This window comes from Drosophila navojoa, chromosome X (genome assembly GCF_054131105.1).
Source record: "Drosophila navojoa isolate 15081-1374.11 chromosome X, UAZ_NAV_1.0, whole genome shotgun sequence".
NCBI classification, from domain to species: domain Eukaryota; kingdom Metazoa; phylum Arthropoda; class Insecta; order Diptera; family Drosophilidae; genus Drosophila; species Drosophila navojoa.
In genome coordinates, this window is record NC_142895.1 from 29,691,877 (window position 1) to 29,719,574 (window position 27,698).

At 43.2% G+C, this 27,698-nt stretch overlaps 7 protein-coding genes across 7 annotated transcripts; 4 read left to right on the top strand and 3 right to left on the bottom strand.

Moving 5' to 3' along the window:
* The first annotated feature begins 208 nt into the window (after positions 1 to 208).
* alpha-PheRS (phenylalanine--tRNA ligase alpha subunit) lies at positions 209 to 1,953 on the top strand. Its single transcript, XM_018107144.3, has one exon. The coding sequence runs from the start codon at positions 346 to 348 to the stop codon at positions 1,837 to 1,839; it is 1,494 nt and encodes a 497-aa protein (XP_017962633.1). The 5' UTR covers positions 209 to 345; the 3' UTR covers positions 1,840 to 1,953.
* Positions 1,897 to 3,137, top strand: LOC108655441 (uncharacterized). The gene is made up of 2 exons (XM_018107155.3): positions 1,897 to 2,038; positions 2,104 to 3,137. Exon 2 carries the CDS (start codon positions 2,107 to 2,109, stop codon positions 3,064 to 3,066), a length of 960 nt encoding a protein of 319 aa, XP_017962644.1. The 5' UTR covers positions 1,897 to 2,038; positions 2,104 to 2,106; the 3' UTR covers positions 3,067 to 3,137.
* A 115-nt stretch (positions 3,138 to 3,252) lies between these two features.
* Smox (Smad on X protein) lies at positions 3,253 to 9,115 on the top strand. The gene is made up of 2 exons (XM_018107145.3): positions 3,253 to 4,001; positions 5,130 to 9,115. The coding sequence occupies exon 2, from the start codon at positions 5,457 to 5,459 to the stop codon at positions 6,936 to 6,938; it is 1,482 nt and encodes a 493-aa protein (XP_017962634.1). The 5' UTR covers positions 3,253 to 4,001; positions 5,130 to 5,456; the 3' UTR covers positions 6,939 to 9,115.
* On the bottom strand, positions 9,063 to 10,706 carry LOC108655442 (uncharacterized). The gene has a single exon (XM_018107156.3). It carries the CDS (start codon positions 10,071 to 10,073, stop codon positions 9,117 to 9,119), a length of 957 nt encoding a protein of 318 aa, XP_017962645.1. The 5' UTR covers positions 10,074 to 10,706; the 3' UTR covers positions 9,063 to 9,116.
* Positions 10,707 to 14,115: 3,409 nt separating this feature from the next.
* LOC108655423 (dynein regulatory complex protein 1 homolog) lies at positions 14,116 to 16,734 on the bottom strand. The gene has a single exon (XM_018107136.3). The coding sequence runs from the start codon at positions 16,473 to 16,475 to the stop codon at positions 14,214 to 14,216; it is 2,262 nt and encodes a 753-aa protein (XP_017962625.1). The 5' UTR covers positions 16,476 to 16,734; the 3' UTR covers positions 14,116 to 14,213.
* Positions 16,735 to 17,192: 458 nt separating this feature from the next.
* On the bottom strand, positions 17,193 to 19,648 carry LOC108655426 (uncharacterized). The gene has a single exon (XM_018107139.3). The coding sequence runs from the start codon at positions 19,389 to 19,391 to the stop codon at positions 17,415 to 17,417; it is 1,977 nt and encodes a 658-aa protein (XP_017962628.1). The 5' UTR covers positions 19,392 to 19,648; the 3' UTR covers positions 17,193 to 17,414.
* A 126-nt stretch (positions 19,649 to 19,774) lies between these two features.
* Positions 19,775 to 27,337, top strand: cyr (cypher). Its single transcript, XM_018107153.3, has 6 exons — positions 19,775 to 20,206; positions 20,941 to 21,800; positions 21,886 to 22,156; positions 25,973 to 26,149; positions 26,568 to 26,712; positions 26,767 to 27,337. Exons 2-6 carry the CDS (start codon positions 21,169 to 21,171, stop codon positions 27,150 to 27,152), a joined length of 1,611 nt encoding a protein of 536 aa, XP_017962642.1. The 5' UTR covers positions 19,775 to 20,206; positions 20,941 to 21,168; the 3' UTR covers positions 27,153 to 27,337.
* Positions 27,338 to 27,698: the final 361 nt, after the last annotated feature.

Consider the following 27,698-nt stretch of genomic DNA (forward strand, 5'->3'; position numbering starts at 1 on the left):
TAAAGTGCTGCCGCAAATACATTTTATGAGAAAGTTTGCTTCTACTGAAGTGTCGTAATGAATTTCGGCACACTTTGTGTTTATGTTTATGTTTACAACATCGACCATTTTTCAATTACGGTAAATAAAAACAAACACTAAAGATTCATTAGTAGTTTGCAACACTCTTCGTGCAATATATCGCAGTCAAATTTTCAATGGCCTATCGATATTTTTAATGCCTATCGACAGCTGCAACACGCGATTTGTAATTGTAAGATTGCGTTTGCAAATTCGTATACGTCTGCAGTTATCGTTGTATTAACTTGAATTAGGTGATTAGCAAACGCAGATACGGCTAACAACATGCATCCCGATCTCACCGAGCGCATCCTACAGCATTTGGAGACAGTTGACAAAGTGGATACACTAGAGCTTGCCACGCTATTCAGTGTTGACCATCAGAAAGTTGTCGGCGCTTTAAAGAGCATACAGGCACATGGCGATCTAGTCATCGCTGAGACAGCCACACAGAAAAACTTGGAACTAACCGATGAAGGCCAGTCCGTGGTCGAAAAGGGCAGCCATGAGGCTATCGTTTATTCTCTGGTGCCCCCGGAAGGTATAGCTCAAGCAGCTCTGATGGTTGCCGGAGGACCCAATGCTAAAGTAGGCTTCAGCAAAGCCATGTCCCAGGGCTGGATACTGTTAGATAAAAGTGTAAACCCGCCGCTGGTTAGACGAAAGGTGGACCAAATTGTCGACAATGTGAAAGAGCAGCTGGTGCTGGTGGCCAGTGGCAAGTCGCAGTTGACTGCTAAAGATGTGGCCGACTACAAGAAACGGAAATTGCTGCAGGAGACTACTGTAAAGAGTTTTATTTTGAGCAAGGGTCCAGAGTTTGCCACAACACTAACTAAGTTGGAAACGGATCTTACCATGGACATGCTGACCAGTGGCTTGTGGGAGCAGTTGAAATTCAAGTCATATAACTTCGATGCGTTGGGCGCGGCACCGACGCGTGGCCATCTGCATCCGCTACTCAAGGTGCGCACTGAGTTTCGCCAAATTTTTCTGGAGATGGGATTCTCTGAAATGCCCACCAACAACTACGTGGAGTCATCGTTCTGGAACTTCGACGCACTGTTCCAGCCGCAACAGCATCCAGCACGTGATGCGCACGATACGTTCTTCATCATCCACCCGGCGCAGAGTCACAAGTTTCCCCAGGAGTATCTCCAGCGCGTCAAAGCCGTACACTCAAAGGGTGGCTACGGGTCGCTCGGATACGGCTATGACTGGAAGCTGTCGGATGCGCAAAAGAATCTGCTGCGTACACATACAACAGCCGTGAGTGCACGAATGCTCTTCAAGCTCGCGAACCAGGAGGGTGGCTTCAAGCCGGCCAAGTACTTTAGCATAGACAAGGTGTTCCGGAATGAGACGCTAGATGCTACCCATTTAGCGGAGTTCCATCAGGTGGAAGGCGTTATTGCAGATGTGGGTCTAACACTGGGAGATCTTATTGGCACGCTTTATGAATTCTTCCGAAAATTGGGTATTACTCAGCTGGAGTTCAAACCGGCATATAATCCATATACTGAGCCCAGCATGGAGATATTCTGCTATCATCCGGGTCTGGCCAAATGGATTGAAGTGGGCAATTCAGGCCTTTTCCGCCCGGAACTACTGCGACCCATGGGGCTGCCAGAGAACGTTAATGTTATTGCTTGGGGCCTATCGCTGGAAAGGCCCACGATGATCAAGTACGGCATTAACAATATTCGGGACTTGGTCGGACCGAGAGTCGATCTGAAAATGGTTGAAGACGGCCCTATTTGCCGATTGGATCACATCTAGGCTTGCATTTGCTATTTCAATCATAATTTTCCAAATACATATATTTGAACAGTTAAATGTTCCCGCCTTTCAAACCAGTACTCAATAAATCAACACTGTTTTGCAATATCGATAGGCTTGTAAAAGCCAAATTATTGCCATCAGGCAATCGAAATAGCTATCAAATAAAAACATAAACAAAAGAAATATCGAAACTAAGGTTTTTAGCTTTCTTGTTTTGTTTGAGTATTAGTAAAATTTTGTTTTGTAACTTCCCCACTGTAGATTATGGCTAACGCTGATCTTGAACTGGACAAGGAGAATAAACAATCACTGCAGCAATCCATTCATCAGACACTGGGCAGCCAAAATGCTAGTGAGCCAGGAAAAACGCACTTTTCGATTGGGACAAAATTTGTTATACCACAACTTTTACCTCAGAGAAACACAAGCAAGACAGCCAGTGCCGAGCAGATGGAGCACAATCGTGCTGCAGCTGCCCACAACGAGCAACTCCTTAATGCAATTAGACTTAAGCAGAGTGAAGCTAGAGATCAATCAGGATCCTCTGAAAACATCGCCATTCGGCAATTGATCATACCCAATCTACTAACGGCTTCGGGCGAGACTCTCGAAAATACCCACCTTCACATACCATTTAACAAGTCGCTAAACCAGAGCAAGTCATTGGACCTGACTAAAGTGATAAAGGGAGTGGTCAATCTGAATATCAACGCTGACGAAGCTGGTGAAATTACCAAACTGAAGACCACAAAGGAAGACCCAGCACTATCACAAGTAGAGAAAACAATTGATTTAACCACAACTCTAATTGCCAGACAGAAAGGTGCCGCACCCCGCGAGGCGGCAAGCAAGGTGCGCCATAAGCGGGCATCTTCCGTAGTAGAGCACTTTGATATTCCATTTATCAGCTGCGACCGTCCCCCTATTGGCTTGTTGTATAAGAAAAACCTGATCCGTATGTCAGGCGATGAGGGCGCATTTGCTTCAAGAAATATGGAGAAATCCAGTGTTGTTGGGAGTATGATGGATGCAACAGTAGGATATCCAGCACCACGAAAGCCACAGCTTAAGTATGCGGCATCCCCATTAGAATTGCAAAATCTGAAGTTGTGTAAACGGGAGGATTATGGTACAAATATTAAACGCTTTCGATTTGATACTCCATCGCCCGATGAAATTGTAAAAGCGGCGCTGCAAAAATCCCTACGCATATCGCGCACATAGTACATAAATATTGCTTTTATATTAAAAGTTATTTAATATATTCATCGCAATAAATTCTCTTCAACATCGTATTTTTCCTAATCGATATAGTTGGTATCTATCGATAAGCAAAAATACATCGCTCTCACCGAATACATAATTTCAGACAAAAGAACATACACATTCACGCACACACACATGTACACAGCAGTAGACATAGGCACAGAGGAAGAAGCACAAGTAGCAGAAGAGAATGCGAATAAGAACTGCGTATATGTATGTGGAAATACAAAACAGTAGACACAACGAACGGTGTGCTTTTTCGGCATAGATCTCAGGCGTCAGGCGCATTAAAATCATTCAATTAAAAGCACAAGCTCATAAAAATAAAGTCGATAAACAAACGGTTGGCATAAATTGTGATCAAACAGCTGTGAAAGTGGAAAGGGCACTAGAAAAGTAATCATACAGTGCGAAAGGTCAGCAGCAGCAGCAGGAACATTCGCTGTATATAAAACTGTATATGCGTGTGTTCTGTGTTGCATGTGTATGTGTATCTGTGTCTAGCTGTCACTTTCTTGCGCGCGCATAAGACATACACAAATTGAAATAAGCGACCACCCCTCCCCCATAATCTAGCCAAAAGACAAGACTTGACGTACGCGCCCGGTTCCGGTGCAATCGTGCCCGTCCTTAGACCCGCTAACAGCCCAGTACAACAAGGTTGCAATTTCATACATATACAACATATAAAAAAAGGAATACACAATACAAAAAAAAAAAAAATAAAAAGTGGAAGTGGAAGTGGAAGTGCGCGTTGCTGTTTTTGCATTTCCTCTTTGGTTCTGCTGCTCCATCTACAAGATTTATCATCCACATTCAGCTCCAGGCACTTAATGCAGGTGCCGGTGTCAATTTTGCCGTCGTGCCGCTGTTTACATGTGGAAGTTGTACAGGTAATGTTCGTCTCGACATGCATATATATGTACATATGTACATACAATCCGAGTTACACTTTTTGCATGCGTTTGCTTCTATGTATATGTACATATGTTTGTGCTTGTGTGTGTGCGAAAGTCTGTTTGAACTGCTTCTTTTTCAACTTCATTCCATGCTTGTTATTTACAGCTAATGAGCTGTTGTCAATATACTCCAGATGCCAGTGGCTGGGCACACCTAAATAATGTAATGAGCTTTTGCGTATCTCTATTGGCATAAAACTAGCGTTTAATGTGTGAATGCAGTTTTCTTTTTCCCAGTAAGAAGTCTATTCCATGCCCACAGCACTAATTAATGGAATATCAAGAAGAGGAATAGTCTGCAAATCATTTATGTATATATTTGTGTGTGCTTATATCTATTCATGTATGTATATACATAAATGTGTATTGATTTAGTGTTGTAATTATCCTATGGATGCAATGAATAGTATTTGTCATAGGGATTTTGTGTTTTACATATACATATGTATCTGGGTTGGAGCTACCTATACGAATATGTATGTATTTGCATATATGTGTTTGTGTGCTCATTGTAGCTGCGTCTGCCTTTGCAGACAAGTGACCTTGGCATAAAACGCCCCCATGAAATGCTTTGCACAGAGCTTTACATACACCTTAGGCAGACACCTATCTCGCACAGCTACATCGCCGTCAGCTGCTCTAGTTGTTATTGATAACGAACGAACAGGAATAGACGGATTGATTATACACGAGTATACCCCTTGCATGTATGTATATGCATATACTATATACATATATATATATGTATGTACATACATATATAGTAACAGTTATAGCTACAGCTCTGACTTTTACACATACTCGAACAGATGCGTAATTATCACAAACATCACTATATGGGCTCATGATTTTTTTCTTTTTATCAAGCTTGCTGTGGGGAAGTCATAGTAGACAAAATCGCACATATACACACACATGCATGCAAATTATCAACTTTTAATTATTTTAGCAGCACGCAAACTCGCACAAATATAGATACATATGTACGTACACACGCATAGATTCAAAGTGAGAAGGAGATAGAGAAAAAGAAAACTAACTGTTATAAACATTTTTTTTTAGAAACGCTGACAACAAACAAGAAGCATAACAACAACAATAAAGTGACGCTGCAAAGAATCGAGAACAGCAAAACAAAACGTCAGACATAAGCAAATTACCAGTGTTGATAAACGTTAACCGCTGGACGTATCAATTGCAACTGTAAACTGTGAACAGCTCAGCGACAGTAGGACTAGACGGAAAAAGCATTGGAATATAAAAGCTAAAAAGTAGCTTCTGGAGCCGAGGAGGTGTGTTGGCAGGTGCGCTTATTCAGCGTTAAGCCGGCTTTGTGTTGTACGCGTGTGCGGGGGAGGGGGGCGCGGTTGAGTGTCCACTGTTCGTGAGATGTTGTCATTCACTCCGCAAGTGGTTAAACGTTTGTTAGCACTCAAAAAGGGCAACGAGGACAATAGTGTCGAGGGCAAGTGGTCCGAGAAAGCCGTCAGGAACTTGGTGAAAAAGATCAAAAAGAATTCACAGATTGAGGAACTAGAGCGAGCCATATCCACGCAGAATTGCAACACCCGGTGTGTGACAGTGCCGCGCAGCAAACCCGCTGCCACTGGCGAGAGCCTACGCAAGGGTTTACCGCACGTCATCTATTGCCGATTGTGGCGCTGGCCCGATCTCCAATCGCAGAATGAACTAAAGCCGCTCGATCACTGCGAGTACGCGTTCCATTTGCGAAAGGACGATATCTGCATCAATCCGTATCACTACAAGAAGATAGAGCTGTCGATATTAGTGCCCAAGTCGCTGCCAACGCCCCCCGACTCCATAGTCGACTATCCATTGGACAATCACACACATCAGATACCAAATAATACGGAGTACAATGCTGCAATAATACGCAGCGCCTCGCTCAGTCCGCCACAGTATATGGAATTGGGTGGCAGCAGCAGCAACAGCAGCAGCAACACCACTATCAACTCAACGGCAACGGGTGCCGGTGGCTATCAGCAACAGCAGCAACAGCAGCATCAGCAGCTGCAACAGCAACACTCGCCACTATCCTTTGGCAGCGTGGTAGGAGTCGGCCAGAACTTGCCGCCGGGCAGCTGCAACATGGACTCGCAATCCAGCGTTCTCAGCGTGGGCAGCAGCATACCCAATACGGGCACTCCACCGCCGGGCTATATGAGCGAGGATGGTGATCCAATTGATCCCAATGATAATATGAATATGTCGCGGCTAACACCGCCCGCCGATGCTGCACCAGTGATGTACCATGAGCCGGCCTTCTGGTGCTCCATATCCTACTATGAACTAAATACCCGAGTGGGCGAAACCTTTCACGCCTCACAACCATCAATAACAGTGGACGGATTTACCGATCCATCCAATTCGGAGCGCTTCTGTTTGGGCCTACTCTCGAACGTGAATCGCAACGAGGTCGTTGAGCAAACGCGTCGCCATATCGGCAAAGGTGTTCGCCTCTATTACATTGGCGGTGAGGTCTTTGCCGAATGCCTGAGCGATTCATCAATATTCGTTCAGAGTCCCAATTGTAATCAGCGTTACGGCTGGCATCCGGCAACTGTCTGCAAAATACCGCCAGGCTGCAATCTAAAGATCTTCAATAATCAAGAGTTTGCCGCCTTGCTATCCCAGTCAGTCTCGCAGGGATTCGAGGCCGTTTATCAGCTAACGCGCATGTGCACCATTCGCATGTCCTTCGTCAAGGGCTGGGGTGCCGAATATCGCCGGCAGACGGTTACCTCCACGCCCTGCTGGATCGAGCTCCATTTGAATGGGCCACTCCAATGGCTCGATCGTGTACTCACCCAAATGGGATCGCCTCGATTGCCCTGCAGCTCCATGTCCTAAGTGTGACAACAAATTCAAAAACAAAAAGCTCTTCGATTTATGTACATGCAACACAGATCTATATATATATATATATATATATATATATATATATATATATATATATATATATATATATATATATATATATATATATATATATATATATATATATATATATATATATATATAATTTTTTTAATATTTAAAAAAAACAGCATTTCTAACACAAGAAGTGAGAACGACAATTGATTTTTAAAGGAGACACAAAAAGTAAAAAAGCAGTCGGTAGCTACCGACTGCCGATACTCTGTTCCCGGCATCTGGAAAATTGACATTGCCAAATCTAAATCTTTACCTATTTCTATACTTAGCATCTAGCTGCACTGAAAAACCACGAAATTTTTTCTTCAGAATTCAAAATTGTAGTACATGTACCTTAACTGAACATACATACATATGTATATCTAAAAATAGTAGCGTCGACAGGCGCCAATATTTGATAGTTATTCCTCTCTGGGAACAGAGTACAAACCCACATTTTCAATATATAATATGTAGCTCATGCAGTTAAAAGATATCTTTTGTATTCTATCTACATATACAACTATTCAGATCATTTTTTTTTTTTTTTTTTTTTTTTTTTTTTTGGTTCGAGCTTAGTGTTCTAGTGTGTAGGAATAGGCAAAGTGGAATGAGATGAGAATAGACGATGAGACGTGTAAGCAACATTATTCGATAAGAATGAGCGACTCTAAGTTTTAAACGAGAAATCACATTTTATACACAGTTTCTAGACATAGTGAAGAAAGCGATAAAGGTAAAAAAAGAAAACACAAAAATTATATGATCCTGTTTAACAGTGTTGGTAAACGTGCATCGCCGACAAAGCGAGAGGTTCAAATTCTTTTTGAAAGAACAAAAACAAAACGGTGATTTGGGAAACGTTTTTCTAAGATTGGGCAAAGCAAGTGAAACAACAGCGGAAACTGGGATTTTCAAGCTTAAAGCTTACACACAGATACAGATACAGATATACATATATATATAAAACTTATATAAAGAGAATTAAAATATGCCATTTTGAATGTTATTCTAACGAATCGATATTCGCTTATACATACATATGTGTGTGTTTAATTCTTCAATTAACACAAATTTAGCAAAAACGCAAGAAACGCGTTTTTTCGTTTTAGTAACAAAAAAAAAGGAAGCAAGAAAAAAAATTCAGTAAAATGTGTGCATAGCCAGAAAAAAAACAAATTCAATTCATAAATACATACATATGTATATTCAGTTCTAATACGATAAGCAATTGTAAAAAAGAGTTGAAATGTATCTTTAAACTGGATTTTGTTTCTGTATGTATGCTTGGAATGTTAGGTTAAACTTCTTGCTCTGTGTTCATGTCGCAAATGTCATAGAACCTAAATTTGTATTTAAGTTAACTTTTAAAATTCGGTTTTGTTTCTGTTTGCGAAACTGCTTTTTTCATTTTCATTTCAAATGCAATCGTAAATCACAATTGTGTTAATGTGGCCATGTTGGCTGCAGTACAAAAATGCAAATTAAGCAAAAATCTTTTTCGAATTAAGGGTGCATTTTGTTGTTACTGTAAGCTGGTTACATTAGAATTTGTTGTTGTTTTTTTTTTTTTTTTTTTTTTTTTTTTTTGTTTGTCTAAACCTGGACACTGACACTTGTGAAAGAGTGGGGAGAGGGAGAGCGAGCGCTGATAGTGTCAGTGTGCCCAGACCTAGAAAGAAGTTCGCTACAAACATAAATTGATGCATGCAAACATGCTTATACATACATATGTAAATTTATGTATGTGCATATTTTTGCTAAAACAAATGTTATATTTAAGATCAACAAAGACAACATATGAGAAGTAATAGAAAACAAAAAATAAGTCAACTGACGCTGAAACTGTAACTGAAAAACTGAGAAACTGAGTAATCAATATGCGCAAATGCAAAAAGGCAAAGCAACCAATTACCAATACATACATATTAAAAACAAATAAATATACATACATATATACATATACATAATATACATACTTGCAAGAAAGTAAATAAATACATACATATATTTAAAACAGAACAAATGCAAACAAAACCGAAACCATTCAAACGAAAATAATTCTATGTATAAATCGTATATTTAAATAAATCTTACATATATTTTAAAACATATTCAATCGCAGTGAATCTTCAAATGTTGTTTGTAATTCGATTTGCGCAGAAAGCACGAGCCGCACAGCGTGCATCGAAATGGACGAAGTCGCGTGTGCGCAATCTGATGATGGTTTAGCTCGGAGGAGCTAAAAAAACGTTTGCCACAGCCCGGGTGCAGGCAGGCGAAATCGCGCTGGTTATAGTGTCGCTTCAAATGCGTATTCAAATAGCATTGGTCCGTTAAGACGCGTCCGCAAATGGGACAGGTGAAGCTGAGCGATGCTGTCGAATCAACTTGATCACAATCCTCATTCTGATTATCTGTCTCCATAGTGTTGCTGCCGCTGCTGCTACTGGCATGGTGCAGCTTCATGTGCATGCGTCGGGCATGTATGGAGTGAAAGGACATGCCGCAGCTGGGCTCGCTGCAGCTGTAGGGCTTTTCGCCCGTGTGCAGTCGCCGATGCACTGCCAAATAGTTGGCGAAGCGAAATCCCTTGCCGCAAATATCGCACTCGTACGGCCGCTTGTCCGTGTGCGTGACGGAATGAATGCGCAACTTGTTCAGCTGCCGGAATCCCTTGCCGCACACCTCACAGACGTGTGGCCGCTCGTCCGTATGCGTCATTCGGTGGATGCGTAGGCCGTACGCATCGCTGAAGCTGCGCCCGCACAGATCACAAATGTTGTTCGCTTGTCGTTTGGTGGGCGTGGCACGTTTCGACTTTGGCTTAATCGGCTGCGGCGGCGACTGCAAAGAGTCGCCGCGTGTGGGCGTCGGTTGCAATGCAGCACCGTTAGCTCCACTAACCAGCTGCAGAAGGTCCAGTTCGGCTGCTGAGGGCACCAGCAGCAGCTCGCGGCTGGCATCCAGGTCATCGAGTTGCCCGAACAGCTGAACATCTTCGGTCAGGCAGGAGTCGTATCTGTCATCCGGCTCCAGCTCACGCACGAACTGCTGTTCAGGCTGTCGCATGTTTACCAAGTGGCTTGGCCACCGAGCTGCTCGACCCGTCGAGCGTCGCTTCCTATTACGTTATGTCTTCAGGCCTGATAAGATTACGTTTAACTGGTTCGACTACAATAAATGCAGAGGCAACAACAGCAAAATACAACCTGTTGCCGCTTGTACTTGGGCACAAGCGTCGTGTCGGCTCCGGCTGCCGCTTCTTTTTCTATTATATTATTATTTAATTTTTATCGTAGTGCTCCCATCGGAGCAGCCAAACAAAAGCTAAGACCCAAACAACAACAACAAAGAGCCGGACTCGAAATGCAACTGTTGTTGTAGTTTGATTCCGTTTGCACTTTAAACATTTGCTCGTTGCCGCGCACTTTGAACCACTCCGGAATACCTGGGCCGAGCAGTCGTACCTGGCCGCCAATCAGTATACGCCCTCATGAAGTACTGCGAGAATACATACATTGTATTTGTACATATAAATAATATTGGTAATACAGGTCTTCAGTTGACGGCTTCCCCGCCCCACTCCAGCTCCTCCAACTAAACAGAACTTTATCGACATGTGCACGGCTCACGGTCGCAGATAACACTATGCAACAGAACTTTGAACATGGATAATATCGACATACAAATGTATGTAAATACATACATACATGTGTATGTACATTTTCAACCACATCCACACAGATGTGTGAGTGTAGTCATTAGGCAATTAGTCATGGTCTTGTATCAATAGTTTGTACATTGCGATCGGAAGGTATTTGTTGACCTCGACATTAGGCTAAATGACTTGATCAAGCTTTTATGTCTTTTACATAATTCGAATTAAAAATGTAATTCTTGATTTTTCACAATCAATTGGAAAATAGTTAAGTAAGGGCGGAGCCTAAGCAAAGTAGATAGACTTCTAAGATCGTATATAGAAGCGTAAAGCTAGTAAAAATATAATTTTTTTTTATTATGTATAAAAGCTATGTATATTTGAAGAGTACGGTCATAGAAGTCAGTTCAAAGTCTAGAAAAAAGTGCATTCGGATTTATATATGTAGAAAATATTTTATTTTATTTTATTATAAATGTATATACCATTATACTACTAATATTATAAATAGTATATATATCATACAAAATTAAAGGAACAAAAACAAAAAGAGATGTTACTTAGATTCGAATCATATAGAGTCAATTGAGTAAGCAATTCGAATTTTATATGGTTTGATCACGCAAACCTGAAATCAAAGAGAAAGAATGATTTACCCGAGACTTGAGTCATACTGCGTCAAAAAGAAGACTTGAGATATCTTAAATTTCTATATACAATGAAATTCAATTGAAACATATCAAGTTTTCTATGTTGTACAGTGTATTAGTTGGAGTAGAGGTGACATTGAAGTAGTGCATCAAATCCCCCAAGCACATTAATGTAGGTCTGCCTGCAATGCAGCTGCGTGTGCGCCGACAGGCAGCACGATCTGAAGCGAGCTAGCAATGCAAGTGAAGCATTTACTGACAGATCGCCTTCCCTTTCTCCCTCTTTTTCATTAGTTTCGATCGAGCACCTAGCCTAATCCTAAGCACTTTTGTTTTTACTCGGCTTCCGTACTCAAATCTATGCTCTTCACAAGCATGACAGCCAGCAATGCGATCGAAAAAGATGGCCACTTAGCTATCTTATGATTACTTTGTCAATGGGCCCATATAGCTAATGCTAATACTATGAATTTAGTAAATGTACATATGTACATACATACATGCTTGCATGCATGCATGTGATTCTGAGAACAGTTGCATACATATGTACATACATTTGAGAGAACAGTTTAATACATGCATATTAATACACATATGTACATATGCATATATACATATGTATGTATGCACAAACAGGCAATTCAGGAGCACATTGTACATATGTATGTATAGCTGCGGAAAAAAAATAGCACCACTTGCAAACGAAAAGTTTAATAATTTCTCCTAGCTCATTTATCAATGTATTTATATACTTTTTGCCTTAATATAAGCGGAAAACAATTCATAATTGCAACAAGCAAAAATTTTCACACAAATATTTGTCGTTTCAATATACACTGCTGGTCTTTATATAACTTTATAACTTTTATTTGGAAAGTTTGTTATTCTATGACTCTTCAAATATACAAAACATAAAAATGTTAATTAAAAAAAAATCTTTTTTTTTATTCATTTTATGAAAACTGTTAAAAAAAGACATTTTTTCTCGGTCACTGAAATAGACGCACTTAAACTAATTCATATTTTTTAAGGAAAGGAATGTCATTTTAAGTATTATTTTTAGTTTTTATAATTATTTAAGCAATAAGTAATATATAAAAATAATTTCAATAAGGTCCTGCTCCTTTCCTTCGAAATAACCTCATACACCCGGTCCTTCATGGAGTGATACAATAAGCTTATGTAGAATCTCGCCCCAAGCATATTTAATTGCAGCAGTTAGTATTCCTTTGTCTTCGTGTTGCTTACTCCCTTCAAATACTTTTCTAAAAGCCATTCAGTATGTATGTATTTCAAAAAACTCTCAAAAAAGTCGAAAAAACGACGAAAAAATAATAGCACCACTTTTTCATTTTGTGCTACAAAATGATTTCAAAAAAATTAAAATGGGTAAAAAGCTTTAACTTATAGTCAATGACAAATGAAAATAAATATACTCCCTCAAGTTTAGTACTTGTATGTTTTGCCTTTGTTAGCAATTAAGGCTGCACAGCGCTTAGGCATGGATTCAACCAAGTCCTGGCATCGTTTATAGGGAATTCTAGCTCAGGATTCCTCACCAAGCATTCCTTCGACTTCTTTCTGGTGTATTAGGGGTTATTGTCTTGCTGGAAGACCCATTTTAGTGGTATTTTGTATCCAGCATCAACATAAAGATGTCGGTTAATTATGGTTTTGATCCAATGAATTGGGCCTACACCATAGTACTAAAAGCAACCTCATACCATTACACTTGATCTTCCATGTTTAATGGTTTTTGTTGTACATCTAGGGTTGAATTTCGCTGTTCTTTGGACGTTCCACGAAGGATCGCGATCCTTTTCCATCAAACACTACCACCTTATTTTCATCAGTCCAAAGTATGTTTCTCTACTCCTGCTCAGACCAATTATCGTGTTCCTTTGCGAACGCCACCGGTTTGGAAATATGTTTTATATTAAAATATGGTATTTTTCTTGAACGACGAGTGTTTATATCGTGAAGTTTTAAGTATTTCCGTACTTTTTGGGTTATTGCTGATATGTTTAGGTCCTTTTTAGTTGAATAGCCGACTTAAAAGGATCCTTTTTACTGTCGCAAATGAGTCGAGTAACATGATATTGGGTCAGAACCCAACGCATTCCGCGCTTTTCACCACTTTTTTACCCTGAACCCATTGATAATGGGAAATCAGGGTATAATGGTTTTGTAAAAGTATGTAACATGCAGAAGGAGTAATCGCAGACCCCACAAAGTATATATATTCTTGATCAGTCTGTGTGAGTGCGTCGATCTCAGAAGATACAAAAGCTAGAGAGCTGAAACGAGTTTGTTTTATTTTTTCGATAAATCTTCAAATTTACTGTGTATATACATATGTTAAGTACTAACTTTTTGTAATCAACAGATTTTGGATACCACACCCCCTTTTCCCCAAATTTGTAAAGAACGTATTTCAAGTACTAGAGACTTGGAATGTACACACATTTTGACCATATGATTACGCTCTGAAAATTTCATCAATATTGTACGTCTAGAAATTGACACTGCAGCGCAGCCCAAGCGCCGTCGCTGCTTACTGCGCAGTTAACAGTTCTAATACGTGCGTGTGTATGTATGTGTGCCTGAAAGAAGCGTAGAGTGAGTAGAATATCAGATTCGAAGGTTCAGGGTATCTCCTAGTCAAGTAGTCTCGGCTAGAGTTTTCTTACTTGTTTTTTGTGAGAATTTCGAACCGAAATCAACTTTTTGAATAGATTGCGTTGTTCGGGGAAGGATGCATTGTACTTGGCATAGTTGGCAGCAAATGATAGAAAAAGATGAATTTCGATTTTTCATACAACTGAATTTTATAACCGCTCTGGCAAAAAGTTAAATTATGTTAATACATAGTCGACACATGTACATATGTATTTCGTAAGACTAGACTTTGAACTTCTGTAGTAGGTGGCGCAATTCGCGGTTCTGACGACGAAGGAAGACCACCTCGGCATCGTACTGGACGCGCATCTTGAGCACTTCGACATAGTGATTTAGTCCGTGCTCCAGTGTCTTCCAGAGATGGGTCTTTGAATCGGGAAATATGTTGGTGAATTGTCGCCAAAAGCATTGGATTTCCTGGTCACTGAATGCAATCAACTCCGTCTCCAGACTGCTTTCCGATGAGCTGCCATAGATCTGCTTGTGTTTTTGCTTGGTGTATATATTCATGGCGTGCAGCACAAGCGCTGGTTCCATGACAAGATAATGCTTTTGGCAACGGGTATGGCTCTTGACTAGAAATGACTTGTTATCGTGTCTACCCCTCAGCAGAGCCTGATCCGGAAGGTTTATGTCGCCCAGCTTGAGCGAGCGCGACTCCTTCTGATCCTTCAGAAACACCTCTGCACACTTCGTGGGGCTAAGACCTGCCGGCTGGCAGTTGGGACAATACGTGTATGGCGTAAAGACCTTGGTCAGCTCTAGAATGTGATCCAAGTTGCGAATACGCAGCGCGGCAAAGATGTTGTCGATGCGCACCATTGTTTGCTCCCTCTCCGCATAGGGCCTAAGTATCTTTAGCAAGCGCTCCTCGATCAGGAAGCCACCGCGATCGGCCAGCTTGCGCAGTATGTTGCGCATGAGACGCGCAGACTCGGGCGGCAGCTCCTTCATGGGGCCGCGACGCTTATTGTCGTTCCCGGCGGACCCAAAGCCTGAGCCGCCGTACTTTTTGGGCAGCTTACCAAAACGACGCTCTACGCGATCCATGGCGTTGTAGCCGCGTTTGTCAATCGGCTTGTTAATATTATCGATGTGGATGTTGGGTCGCTTCCACGGCATCACCAGCTGCTGCTCGTGCAGTATGCGGTCGATCTCAAAGATGCGCGTCAGCAGGCCGGTGATCTCATCGTAGTTGATGTTCCACACACGATTGAATTTCTCCCGGTTAATGTTGCGTGTGTGCATGGCCTTCGCTTCCATATCGCTGATGCTGCCGTGCAGCTGCTGGATCTCAGTGGTCAGCTTCATGATGGTGCGCCGACCGCTGTGATAGATCTGCTTGAAGTTGCGCCTGGTGCGGGCCACCGTCTCGTAAAGGCGCGCCACACGACGCTTCTGCTGGTTCGTGATGATAGTGTTCTCGTCGTTGCGCCGCTGCAGCACCTGGTAGTTGTAGTCCAGTTTTTCGGAGTTCATTAGCACGTTGTCGCGCGTGCGTCGCAGCTCCAACTCGAGGCGTTCGCATTCCTTTTCGAGGCGCACTCGCGTCTGCTTAGTTAGCTCGTCCTGCGAGTCCTGCAGCAGCTGCAGCTGCAGCGTGTAGAACTGCTCGCGTACGCGCACCAGCTTAGACTTCTCCTCGAAGTTGGTGTTCAGAGCGTGGAAGAAGGAGTGCCACTTCTCGTCGGCCGTCAGCGAGAAGGCTTGGCGCTCGTCCTCGATGGTGTTGCGCAACAGTTCCAAATGATGTTTGTACGACTCCTTCAGTGTCTCCACTTGGTTGTCAATGCGCTCAACCAGACAGCAGAGGTCCGCCGCCTGGCGTTGCCTGTCGAATTCGTATTTGGTGTTCATGCGCTCGATCTCTTGCTGGCAGGCTGCTATCATCTGATCCTTGCGGTCCATTATGGCGCCAATACGCTTCTTTTGCTCCTCGATCTTGTCCCAGAGCAGCATCGGTTCGTTGATCTCGTTCAGCTCGGTCCAGCGCGCTTTGATATTATCAAACTTGGCCATCGCCTCGATATTCTCGCCATCCAACATCCTCTTCATATCCTTCTGCTGCGAGGCCTCGTATAAGCGACGATTCAGCTCGCGCCTTTCGTTCGCCACACGGATATTGGTCACCAACTCATTCCCAAAGCGCACTAGCTGGCCCAGGCGGGTGCTTGACAGATGCAGCTGTTGATCGATTTTGCTCATCTGGGTCATGGCGCGCTCAGCGAATGATTTTGGCATTTCCCGCTGCCTCTGGCGGACGCCCTCTACAATATTTTGCCTACACTCATCCAGAACGCGGATCGGCTTGTCGCACTTCTTATTGACTACAAGCGCATCGATGTGGGCTTGAAAAGATTCCCAGCTGTCAACCGCAACGGGCTCAGCAATTTCCGGCTCCGACTCCGGCTCGTCTTCGACATCCGCATCGGCATCTCCATCAGTGTTTGCGTTTTCCTGCTCGACATCCTCTTCGTTATCCATGTTCGATATATATGTATAGGTGTGTATAGGGGAAACGAATTTCGGCAGTTAGCTGCTGCTGCTGTTGGAAAACCAAATTTCAATTGAATTTCAAGCGAGTGTTTTTAAACCTCAATTGTTGCCTGGGCCGGCTTCTATGAGGAAAGCTTGATCGATATGGTTGCCATGTAACGTCATTGTGACTGTTATTTCCAACAATTTGTTTCCCAGGGCCAGGCATTTTGATATGATTAGGAAAGTTTATGCAATAAATTTTCATGTAAACTGCGCAAGTTTAATAAAATTTTTTTTGTGCGCTCGGCGCGTACGTCCGTTCGATGCCAGTTGCCGCAATTAGGGTGACCATTCATTCGATACCTATTAGAATGGGAACAGTTGTCTACACATGCTGTCTCGCTCACTCGAGCACGCCCAAATACCACATTTTTAATGAATGTGATGTCATCCCCATGCATTACATATTGCCTGTCTGTACATACATATATGTATATGTATGTACATACACTTTGCTACGTACATATTTATTTAAAATAATTAATCTAAAGCATATATGAGAACTATCCGAATCGCCACTAACTGCTACGACAATCGACTATCAATCACAATCGAGCCTGAAATTTGATGGCTGCAATAAATACACCTCTGCGTGCCCTGGGTTGCATTTGTCTTTGCTTATTGTCTTTCGCTCATATCCCCACATAAAATATGTTTGAAATATTGAAAAATCTAGCAATCAATTGCGCTTTATTGGATCATAATACACAATCATAGTTGTGGAATTGTTAAAAGTACACAAACACACAAACACTTACACGCACATGTACGTATGCATGTGTCTATTTTTATCTATATTTACAATTTGTTACCCAAGGATCGGGCTCGCTGCGAAGAGAGGAGAACGGGCCTGGCCGCCTGTCTAGCTGGCAGGCTCAGGCTCGCTCAGTTGTCTTCAGTCTCCAACGTGATTTCATAAATTAACTCGTCCTCGTTGTACTCGTGGCCAGCCTGTTGTTGATGCTGCTGCTGCGTCTGATGATCGAGAGCTGGATCCAAGTACTCCTCGTCATCGTTGAGAATCTGCTCAGAGTGATCTTCATCGTCGGCCACCTGCTCGACCAGTAAGCCATCGTCGTCGTAGCTGCTTGGATCATACTGCTGGGCATATGGCTGGTCCTCCACCTCGGCGTGCAGGAAGTTGCCGTTGACCGTTTCGTAAATGGGTTCGTCATCCCGTGGCTGATCTTCATCGGCCACTGCTTCGCCAATGATGCCGTCGACGCCATCAACGACGCTCGCCTCAGTAGACTCAACGAGCAGACCGGCATCCTCGTCATATTCCTCCTCCAGCATGCCCGCCAGCTCATTGCAATCGTCCATGGTGTCGCCGTCTTCGTTGGAGGTTCGGCCCTCGGCCTGGTTGACGAGTCGACGGGTATTGCTGCGGCACTGTATTGAGCGTTTGTGCGCGTCGAAGTAATTGATGTCAGTGAACTCCTCCTGGCACAGATGACACACATACGTGTCCTGGTTCAGGTGCATCTCCTTGCGATGCCGCGCCATTTTGTGCGCATCACGGCACTGCATGCCGCAGAAGGGGCACTTGAGCATCCGCCGCTTGCCCATGTGCACGTTGCGTATGTGCTCCTGGAGTGAGAAGTTCTTATAGTATGCCTTCTGGCAGTGCTCGCACTGGAACCGCCGCTTCTTCTCGTGCGTCGCCTCTCGGTGCCGCTTCAGCTGGGTGTTCTGGGCGAAGGTCTTGCCGCACATCTCGCAGATGTGCTCCTTCTTCAGGTGCCGCCGCTGATTGTGCACATGCAGGTCCTGCTTGGTGGAGAAATACAGCTTGCATGGCTCGCACACGTACGGTCGGATGCCCATGTGGCGTCGGGCATGGCCAGCCAAGTACTTGCAATCGCGATAGGTCTCGGTACAGTAGATGCAGGCGTAGCGATTGGTACCAGGCACCATGTGCGTCTTCTGATGCTTGGAGAGCTTGGATTTGTGCATGACGTCGGGACAGATTCCGCACTCCACCGGCAGCTTCTCGTCGAGCGCGCTGCCAATCATCGAGAACTCCACAATGGGCGTGCCATCCTCGTCGAAGTCCACAATGGTGGCAACAAGCTCGTCGAACAGCATATACCGTCGGGGTCCCTTGAACTGATCCAGCATCTTTTCACTAGGCTTTGCCAATGGTGCAGGCTCCTCGACTTGCTGTTCATCGGCTACATGTGTTATCTCCTCGAAGGAGGCATCGATAGCCACATGGTCCACATGACTTCGCGCGGAGCTATGTGGACTTGACTTCGATTTACTGCGGCTTGGAGGTGGGGACAGTGCCGTTGTCGTTGTTGTGGTGGACTTCGTCGTCGTTGTATTCGTCGTCGTCGTCGTCATCGACTCCAGCTTCATTGCCACAGATTCCGATATTGGTGAGGGGGTCTGCACGTAGTTCCAACCGAAGTTCTGCTGATCCTGTATGTGCACGTCGTCCTCGTATTGCTCATACTGTTCCAACTGCTCTTCCACTGGCAGTTGCCCATCAACTTCCTCCTCATCTTCTTCAACCAGATCATCCACATCCTCTGGCAATTGCTCCTCTCCCATATACTGTACATTTTCGAATTGGTCATCTCTTGGCTCGCGCAGGAGATCCGCACAATTGACCAGCTGTTGATGCAGGTGCGCATTGTCAAGTAGCAATTGGTTCCCCGTGCCATCATCATTAACCAAAAGAAATTCCTCGTTTTTGAAATCTCTTCCCACATCCACGGAATCCAAAACCACATAGTGATTACCGTCGGCATCAACATCGTCGTCGTCGCAGCCACCGCCGTCATTCTGTTCCGAGTACTCAGATTTTATTGGCATTACGAGCTCAATAATTTCTGACACATCGATGTTTAGGTTCATCGGATTTTTATTACAACTATTTATTTTGACAATTTTTTTTTTGTTTTTTTTTTTTTTTCTGTCTAACTTATTTAGCCGCTTCGCTTGTATTTATCGTGTGGCATTAGTGATTAGTGATGAAAAAATGCTGGTGTGACATCTGTCGATGAGTTGTGGAGGCCGGCAGATTGGTGTGTATGCGATACTTGTCAGCTGCTATCGTATAACAATAAATGCTGGTTCATTTTGATTAGTTGAAAAAGCCAAAAACCTAAAAGAAAACATTTCGTTTATAACATTTAAATTGCCCACATTTTAATTATTATATATAATAATATTATAATATTATATATCTACTTATAGCACTAATCAAATCTGAAAAATTTTTCTTAGACACCGGTTATATCGATATATTTGTAACTTTTTCAAATATTTCTTTCGCGAGCTGGCAGCCCTAAGCATTTAACAATCGATATGCCTCTTTGGCGCCTTAACCATTGCGCTTGCGTACCGACGGCGGTTACCACTGCTTCTTCTTCACAGCTTTATCTTCACTTTGCGGTTAGCCAACTTCTTGGTTTCCCAATTTAACACATACGCTGCATTTCGTTGGCGCTCGGGGCTTATTTGATTTGCACACTTGGTAGCGTGCGTTTGTGCCACAGCTTAGTAGTTGTTGCCGCTGTCAGCCGTGTATTTTGTTTTGTTTTCGTTGTGTGAAGCGCGAACACACGCGTTGTTTACCGTTAACAAAATGTTTTTTTAATTTTATTTTTTTAAACTTGCGGTTTTTGTGCAGTGCTCATACAGAAATTTTGTAATTGGCGCGATATTGTGTAAGCATAAAATTTGTACATACATGTATATTTCTATAAATTTTGATATTTTGCTTTAAATGCTTTGACCAGACATATTCAAAAAATATATTTGGAAATTTTGGTGTGTAAAAGTGTAAAGTGACTACAAAAAGGATATGCAGAACGCATATTCGGCATTTAATTCTCTGTGCTGTGCTTACTGTGTTAGTCAAGGTAAAGCGAAGGGCTTGTAGACCTTTTACCAAAAATATGCATTTTTTTATTTTACTTTCCAAACTGGCTAGTTAATTGTGAGGATTACAAGCCGCAGCAACAGGGGCAACATGGCATAATATGGCACAGCAAATAAATAAGTAAACAAAGCAAGAGCAACAACAACAACAACAACAACAACAAGGGCAATAAAGAGCAAGATGAACAACTAAAATCAAATAGGATTACGCAAAGTTTGATGTTGATGTTGATTTAAGCTTTTATTTGGCTATTTTAACGTATTTATTTAGTGGCTGCTGCAATCGCTGGACATATTATTTGATTTGTTTTGTGCTGTTTTGTTTAGTTTTGATTTGATTTGATTTGATTTGAATGCAAACTTGACCCACTTACGAATTGGCCAATTGGCCACAGTTGAGCATCTCTCTGCACTCGCATCGTGTGTGTGCGTGTGTGCGCGTGTGTGCGTGTATGTGTGTGTTGGCCTTAATTTGCTGCCGTCTGCTGTCTTAGTAATGCATAGGAATTTTCATTTTCAGTTGCTCAGGCCTGATCGCCAGGTCGGTGGACTCGATTCTCGCGACGGGGCCAATTAGAAGAAGAGGCGACTAGCTGCAAGCAGCCAGCAGTCGACAAATATCAACTATCAGCCGGCAGGTGCAACTACAGGTGTTGTCTGTTTGGCCAACGGCAACGCGACCAAGTGGCATCATTTGCGGTTGCAGTTGCCCGCGTCGGGCGCAACGGGAAATTGGAAAATCGGAAACATGTTCTTGCGGCGTCGCCAGCTAGAAGCAGAGCCACAGCCACAGCCACAGCCGCAGCCGCAGCCGCAGTCGCAGCTGAAGCCGCAACTGAAGCCACAGTTGCTTTCCTCTCTTATCTGGCAGATGCATCGACAAGTGCATTTAGTGTGTCATGCTGGTTGGGCAACCAGAACGGCAATTGCACTGGGCGTGTTTCTCTTGGCAGTCGCAACACCTGTCGCTGCTGCAGTCGCCACTTCAGCTGATGCCGCCTCCGCCCCCGCCCCCGCCGCCCCTTCCCCCACCCTCACATCTATGCAAATCCAGACACTGCAGGTGAATTGCACGCGTGAGCTGCTGGAGATGCAACTCACACTAAGCCGGGCATTCCGTGGCCTGCTCTACGCCAAGGACTTCCCCCTGGAGTGCCGGTCACGCGGCCAGGATGCCACGCACATCGCCCTGCGGCTGCCCACCTCGGGCTGTGGTGTGCGCGCCGAGCCGCTGCCCGACGGCGGCATGGAGTACACCGTGCGGATCATGCTCCAGACGGAGCAGAAGCTACGCCAGAGCACGGACATCCTGCGCACCGTGCGCTGCCAACTGCCGGCGAAGGCGATGGGAATGCCGCTGCCGCTGCACGGCCGAGATCGGTAAGCGGGCGGAAGGGCGCAACTCATTTGGAAATCAATTTCCCAACTGCTCATCCCCGTCTCCTGCTCTCCTCCTCTCTTGCAGCAATGCACGGATGCGCGCCCTGGCCGTAGCTGCATCGGCGGCCGCAGCCCAGACACATCTCATGGACACGCCGCGCGTGCGCATCTGGCTGGAGCTGGGCGGTCCCAATGGCTCGGGCTCCGTTGAGGTGGGCATGGCCACCACCCTGACGGTGCGCGCGATTGTGCCGGGCACAATTGGAGTGCGCGTCGTCGACTGCGCTGCTCTGGATGGCCTGGGTGAGTCGACGCAGCAGCTGCTCGACGCCCGTGGCTGTCCCATCGACGAACAGGTGAGACGACAATTAATTAATTAATCATAATTTTAAATGCTTTCATTGCCGCTGCCGCTGCCGCTGCCGCTGCCGCTGCCGCTGCTGCTGGTGCTGGTGCTGGTGGTGCTAGTGGTGTTATCTATTTTCGTGTGTGCGATTAATTTCTGCTGCGCATCGATTTGATTGGCTAACTTTCATTTCTGCGAAAGTGATTCGCGCTTTGATATTTCTGATTAGACTGACGTCGTCACTGCCACAGAAATCGCCAGCTCCAGCTCCAGCTCCAGCTCCAGTGTTGTGCAATTGCCTTCTTTGGTGGTGTGCATCATTAAATGTAACGGTTATTACAGCACACCGACGTCAGCAGCGACGTCGGCAGCAGCTAGTCAAAAATGTAAACTGTTAGACATAATTACGCGCGCATCGTTAGAACAGTTCGCGTTCGCGCTTGCCCAGCCAAGCAGCTTAGCGGCCATTAAGCAAGCAGCTGCTGCTCTGCCCACGAAACAGTTCTTCAGTTCTTCTTGAGTAAATTAGGAGGTCACAACAATTAGCCAACAGTTGTGGATTGTATATATACTCACACACACACACACACACACACACACACACACATACACATCTATTTTGACATGGCCTCTGCCTGGGCAGTAGCCGAGCCGCGGCAATAGCAATAGCAATAGCAATGCCACAGCTAAAAGCATTTGCATTTGATCGCTGGCGTCGTCGCAGCTTTGTGCACATGTCATGCCATTAAATGGGTCAAACAAATCTTCTGCCAGTGCCACCACTGGCACCACTGCCACCACTGCTACTGCTGCTGCTGCTGCTGCTTTTGGCCATTGTGTGAGGTGCTGGCAAGAAAAATCTCACGGCTTAATTTTTATTTTTATTTTATTTTAACGGACAGGGGCAAAGCTAACAGACAAAAAACAAAACAAAGCAAACAAAAAAAAAAAAAAACCATTTGCATTTTATGTTTGTTTTATTGTTCCATCACAATGCTAAAACATCAGTCCCCCACCTGCCGGCCCTGCCCCACCTGCCCCGCTTAGTGCTATGCGCTGGTTGTCTTCCGTTTTAGCAGATTTTCATTTTCTTTCACATTTAGTTGCTTTTCTTCTTCTTCATCTTCTTGTATACATATTACGCGAGTGTGTGTGTGTGTCAAATAATTTATGCACCCGCCCAGCTCTGTCTTGGATTATTTATTTGATTCACAAATGTCTTCTAGGTCGCGCAGAGCTCCGTTAAAAGTGAAATAGAACAGTTTCTGATCAGAATCTGACCTACATAATAAATATGCACTGTGTGTGTGTGTGTGTGTGTGTGTGTGTGTTTCTGATCAGAATCTGACCTACATAATAAATATGCACTGTGTGTGTGTGTGTGTGTGTGTGTGTCTGTGTGTGTGTCTGTGTGCGAAAACTCACAGCAAGAATGCATTTGGCCTAAAAGTGTTCTTTATTTTATTGACTAGATATTCATATATTTTGTATATTTCCCTTTTGACTGAATTTCACTGCTATTGTTGAACATTATTAGAACAACTGTAATACGCTGTACTTCTCATATGCAAATGTATAACAGCACACTTGACTATTCCAGATAAACACCAAAGGCCAACAAGTATCAATTTACATTATTAAATTTCTTATTGAATCGCAAGACATAAATTCAATTTCAATATCTGAATAACACAAAAATTAAAAAATTCTTCGAGTTTTTGCGTATAGAATTATATCCAATTAGCTTCTTTTGACATCATAAATATGCGAGCCAGCTATAAAATTATTGTATATAAGAGCTAGAGCTTTATTTAGTAGTGATAACAATTGCATTGATAATATAAGACATCTTAATTAGCTCACATTGAATCTCTTCTTTCGAGTATAATATGCTATTCCTGTTGCATTAGCGACAGCAATGGCAATATAAGACATCGAAAGTATACTATGCCTATAGGCGCATTTTAAGCTCTTATATTTCTGTTAGGACTAACAGCGCCAGTCCTGTGAGCAGTTTTCGCCAAAGAAGGCGAACATATTGAAAAGCGATTTCTGATTAAGCTGGCAACGCTCGTACAGCAAACAGTTGTTGTTGTTGTTGTTGGCTTAGTGATGGCATAACAGCAGCCTAATAAACGATCAAATCGAACAGCTATTCAAGCTCTTATACTTATGATTAGCTTCTCTGAGCAGCAGCTGGTGTTGTTGTTTCCTTCATTAAATATATGTATACATATGTATGTATGCACGTACTTGTGATTTTTACAAGACATCTGAATATGCGGACATATGTCCTGCAGCGCGCTTAATGGATTCATGTTTGAACTCATTTGAACTTCCGTTGCAAACAGAGTTTTTATTTGTTTGCTCATTGTTGTAATTGTTTCAAGTTTCTCTCATAGACAGATACACGCACGAGGGAGCACACGTGCTTGAGGTATGTAAATTGAAATGAGATAGCGGCGTCTCTGTGTATGTGTGTGTGTGTGTGTGTGTGTGCTGCAAGTACAAGTGGCAGTGCAACAACAATGGCAATGGCGTAAATCACATGAGTCTGTAATTTCAGACACACATGCATGCATATACATACATATGTATGCTGCAATATGGCTAATAAATACACACACACACATATATATATATATATATATATATATACAGCGAGCTGTAGAGCATTGTTGTTGTCCGTGAACTTGGCTCGCAACGGAAGTAGCCAAATAATGCACGTCTCAGAGAAAGAGAGAGAGAGAGAGAGAGAGGGATTGAGGTGTCACTGCCATTGCCAGTGATGTGTGTTCGTGTCGCCAGCGACAAGACAACAATTGTATAAGAGCCGGCCATAAACAGAGCTCGCACTTGAACCGAGGTCAATCAGAACTGGTTCGGTTTGTTGACAGTTATGCATTATCTAAGCGCTTACTTCTAGTCCACGGATGATACTTTCCATTTCAGCAGTTACCTCATAATATATAGAACAGCTAGCATACAAGCAAAGCTGGCTAATACGTCGGGTCAACGCACCCAAATAAAATTCTGTGCGATGCGTTTTCTTTGAACTCAACTCATTGTTAGCGGCATTTGCATCGGCTAATCCAATGTGAGAAAGTTTTAATGGAATTTAGTTTCGACGATTTTCGCACTATATAAGTTTACTTTGAGGCTAACGGTGAATGCCATCTATTCTTAGTACATGCGAGTCTGCCCGGCTATCTCATACCCGCCTGTAAAACTCTTTTGACAAGCCGTCAAATCAATCGTAAAAACTTGTCTTAGCTCAGCGGGCAGCGCAAAGCAATGCGGCTTCAACTTTGACTTTAGACTAAAGCGATTTTGGCGTTTACTGGGCGTGACTCCCAAATTGTCGTTGAACTATGAACAAATTGAGGGATCAACATTGTAAAGTTAATGTTTTCAGCAATTTCAATTGCGATTTCGCTTCTTTTTTTCTTATTTTTGTGGTCACTTTAAAGTACATTTATAATAATATCCGATAGGTACTCAAGACACACTATCGAACGAATTAAAATCAAATAGAGCAAATCAATAATAAAATATATTTTTGCGAAATACGAAACAAAAAATACATTGAAAGCATTTAAGAATTAGTCTAAAAGTAATAAAAATATTTGGATTTAATAGAAACGCTTTGGAAAATGTAATTAAAACTAGATAATGCAATACTAAAATACAAAAGAATAAAAAAACCCGAAATATATGTATACACAAAAAAAAAAAAAAAAAAAATATACTACTACTATATTACTACTAAATGCTATTATTAAATATGCTAAATATACGTGTATTCATTATTTTTATATTTGTTTAGGTAATGCCCGCATTGCATACGAGCTTAAAGCCCGCCGAGGAGGGGTGGTCCAAGCAGCATGAGGAAGATCTGGTCGAGCGCACGTTTATGGCCACGTTCGCCGCCTTCAAGTTTCCCGATCGCGAGCGGTTGCACGTGAGCTGCGGCGTGCAGCTCTGCAGAGGGAAGTGCCCAAATGTGAGTAGAGCAGAAACAATATATGTATGTATACATACATACATACATACATAGAGATATTTGTATGGCTATGCAAAATTAGCTAAGGCAGCAAGCAAGGCATTCCAAATGCATTTGAATTAATTGCAATGAAAACGAAAGTGTTGCCGTTGCTGCTGCTGCTGCTCGCGATTTTCCTTGTGTCTTGCTGGGCTGTGTGTGCAGCGGAGCGTATACTTAATGTGTGTAAGGCGCCAGTAATTAATGTGGTTATTGCACCGAAATGCACTGAACTGCAGCACGCAGTAGGAACCAACAACCAAGCTCCAAGCACCAACCAGCAAACAGCAAGCAGCAGCAGCAGCAGCAGCAGCAGCAGCAGCAGCAGCAATTGCCAAAAAATAATGTCCACGTCAAGTGAAATGAAATCTTTCAACAGCTGAATTGTCGCCTCGCCGAGCAGCAACTGCAGCTGAACGGGGATCAGCACCTGGCGCGCATTGAGGTGTTCAACTCGTTGGCCGTGACAGCGCCGCAGATCGAAGTGGATCGCCTGCGCTACGATCGTCGCTACAACATGAGTGGTGAGTGCCATCCGAATCGAGACTGATTGAAGCTGATGGGAAATGTCTTTGCAGTGGACGACTATGTGCCGCACGTGCGTCCTCTGGTGGGCGAGGGCACGCTCTGCCTGTCCATTTCGAAGCTGGCCATCTCGTTCTGCATACTGGGCTCCATCTTCCTGATCGCCGTGGTGGTGGCCATCTTCTCGCTGATCCGCACACGGCGACGCCAGCAGGGGCGTGGCTCGGCCCTGGGTCTGGGCATGGGCTTGTCCGGCACGGGCACGGCGACTGGCAGCACGTCGAACAACAGCAGCAGCCGGCTGCATCGCGCCGAAATATGCACTTCCATGTTCTCCTCCAGCAGCGAGTCGGCCCAGTCTGGCCCGCGCTTTGGCGGCAAGTTTCTGATGCCCTTGCCGTACTATCCAACCACTCTGCCCTATGGCCGTGTCTATTGAGTGTGTGAAAATGTTGAAATTAATTTGAAACTTTTTTCTCTATTCGAGCGTATTTTGGTAAAACAATTCTATAGACTGATGTGGCTTCAATCTCAAATATGCAATTCGTTTAACGAATTCTCAACGAAAATACCAAAATAATTTATAACGGCGCACATAAATACATAGATGCATACTTATATATATATGTATATTTAGTGGAAAGCGCCTCGAAAGTATTTTACATCGAAATGTTAAAATGCATTTTGATGCGCTTTCATTATATTAATTGTATTAATAATTACAAATGTCTTTTTTTTTTATTTAACAGTGCAATTATAATAAAAAATTTTAAATTTTAAAACTATCGATTGCTATTGTTTTTCTATTATTCATTTTGATAAGCTTTTATGGTAGTGATTGTAGTTCTTCTTACAAGTCTATTAAATTTCTATATTTTTTATTTAACTTTGCAATTATAATAATACAAATTTAAATTTAAAAACCTATCGATATCTTCTTCTACTTTTACTGTATTTGCGGGGCCACCTTTTTTTGGACAGGTTG